This window comes from Orycteropus afer, unplaced genomic scaffold (genome assembly GCF_000298275.1).
Source record: "Orycteropus afer afer isolate SDZICR_OR568_19922 unplaced genomic scaffold, OryAfe1.0 scaffold00082, whole genome shotgun sequence".
Classification (NCBI taxonomy): domain Eukaryota; kingdom Metazoa; phylum Chordata; class Mammalia; order Tubulidentata; family Orycteropodidae; genus Orycteropus; species Orycteropus afer.
Genome location: NW_006921669.1, coordinates 8543505 through 8545395, shown reverse-complemented (window position 1 = coordinate 8545395; position 1891 = coordinate 8543505). Strand labels below are relative to the sequence as shown.

General features: G+C 39.4%; 1 protein-coding gene across 1 annotated transcript in view; it reads right to left on the bottom strand.

Annotated features, from left to right (window-relative positions):
- Positions 1 to 1891, bottom strand: part of TDRD1 (tudor domain containing 1) — a 70190-nt gene that overhangs the window by 31569 nt on the left and 36730 nt on the right. Inside the window, exon 11 of the mRNA XM_007941612.2 lies at positions 1568 to 1639. Coding sequence (XP_007939803.2) covers positions 1568 to 1639 — 72 coding nt within the window. The remainder of the gene's footprint in view (positions 1 to 1567; positions 1640 to 1891) is intronic.

The window sequence follows — 1891 nt, the reverse complement described above, 5'->3', positions numbered from 1 at the left end:
AAAAGGTAAAGCTAAGAGATAAACTAAAACCTAAAAATATTTTGAAAAGTATTTTAGAAAATCAAGATACATACGTTGATAATTTTAAGAAAAATTAACCATCACCCTGTCATCTCACAGTAAAGGATGCATGGTGTGCTGGAAAGGGTACTGAACTGGAGTAAGGGGACCTAGGTCCACAGGTCCCCATGGTACCTGTCAGCTCCTACTGTTTCATGCATAAAAGAAGGGGAGCGGATGATCCTGGCAGTCCCTTTCCGCTGTATGAGTCCATCCCAAGCTCCTCCAAGGATGCTTTTTGGTTCTAATTATATATTGAACGCTGGTTGTATGGGGGATATCACACTAGGCAATGCGGAGATGAGGGCCAATGAAAACTCATGATCCTTGCTCTGAGCAGTTGTAAATCTTGCAGGACCCAAAAGATGCTCAAATCAGGAGCTACAATATGATCCATGTTACGGGTGACAGGAGGCCCACAGAGCTGGTGTGCAACCATGATCACACGGGGGCTTGCATGAGAGCAGCTGGAGGGCAGAAGAGGGGGTGAAGGGTGTGGCAATGGGAAGCCCCAAACTTAGCTCCTTCACTTTGTCCTCACTCTACACTTTCCCTAAGACACCAACAACACGTATGGGTTCAGTCACACTGCCACTAGGTAATTAAGAGTTGAATTTTCTCCTCTAGTTGTCAAGCCAAGATGTGGTTTCAGAGATACCATATAGACAGTGCTGTAGGATACAGGCAGGAGACAAAAGATAACAGCATCAGACCGCTGTTGCAATTGTCCACGGATAACGAAGACTCCTGAACTAAGGAAGGATAGTAAGGGAAAGAAAGAAAGAAAGAGAGGCAAAGGATATTGGGAACAAGACTCAATAAACACTTGGCAACCAATTAGATAAGTCAAGGGATGGGAGGTGAGGGAGAAGTAATTTATGGGACCAGATGCACCGATCAATTATGGCACCATTTATCAGGCAATCACCTCTTGGTGAATAAGCAAGAGACAATGAGTTATGTCTACCTTTAAAATAGCTACAAAGGAGAAAGCAGACTACAGATAACATAGAAGACTTGGCAAAGAGAGAAATCAAAGGCTGAGAGCAAAACTTCTTGGTTCTCTTCTATCAATATAACGGAAAACCACAAGAACTGAGCAAGAAGAAACACTATCCTACTACAACAGAAGTTTATGAGCCTACTTACTGTTGCTTCCTAACTCTGGAATACTCAAGTAGAAAAACCAATTCCACCAAGGAATAGTTAGCTGAAAAGCCCTTGACATAAAGTGTCATGATGTTTAGTACTTTATAATCTCCAGTAACTTAACATGCTGAGTATTAGTTTAGTTGGGAGATAGCCAGAGAAAGTTAGTATTAGAAATCACGTATTACCAAAAGAAAAAAACAAACATACCCTTCTTATATAAAATCTACAAACAGTCACCATTACCATTAAGTCTGAGAATGAGATAGTTCTTTGTTTGTTTGTTTGAAATCCATAAGGAGGATATTCTTCAGTAACTAAAGTCACTATCCTGTTAAATATTAGCCTGTATACTCACTTTGATCTGCACCTTGTTTCTTGGGTTGCAAGCCATATCCCATTTCTATGAGTACTTGGTCTAAGGATTTTCCTAGAAAATGATTAAGAAAATATATCTCCTTTGAGATATTATAAAAAAAGATTGCAAGAAAAGTATACATAAAGAACAAATGAGCCATAATTACATGACCCAGCAATTACAGCTGTTAATGCACTGGCCTACTTCTTACCAGTTCAGCATCTATTGATAAAATATAGTTTAATAATGCCCAGTTTTAGAAAACTAAGCAAAATTTCCATCGTCACCTGACAGAAATTTTAATGAAAGGACTTCACTTCAAAA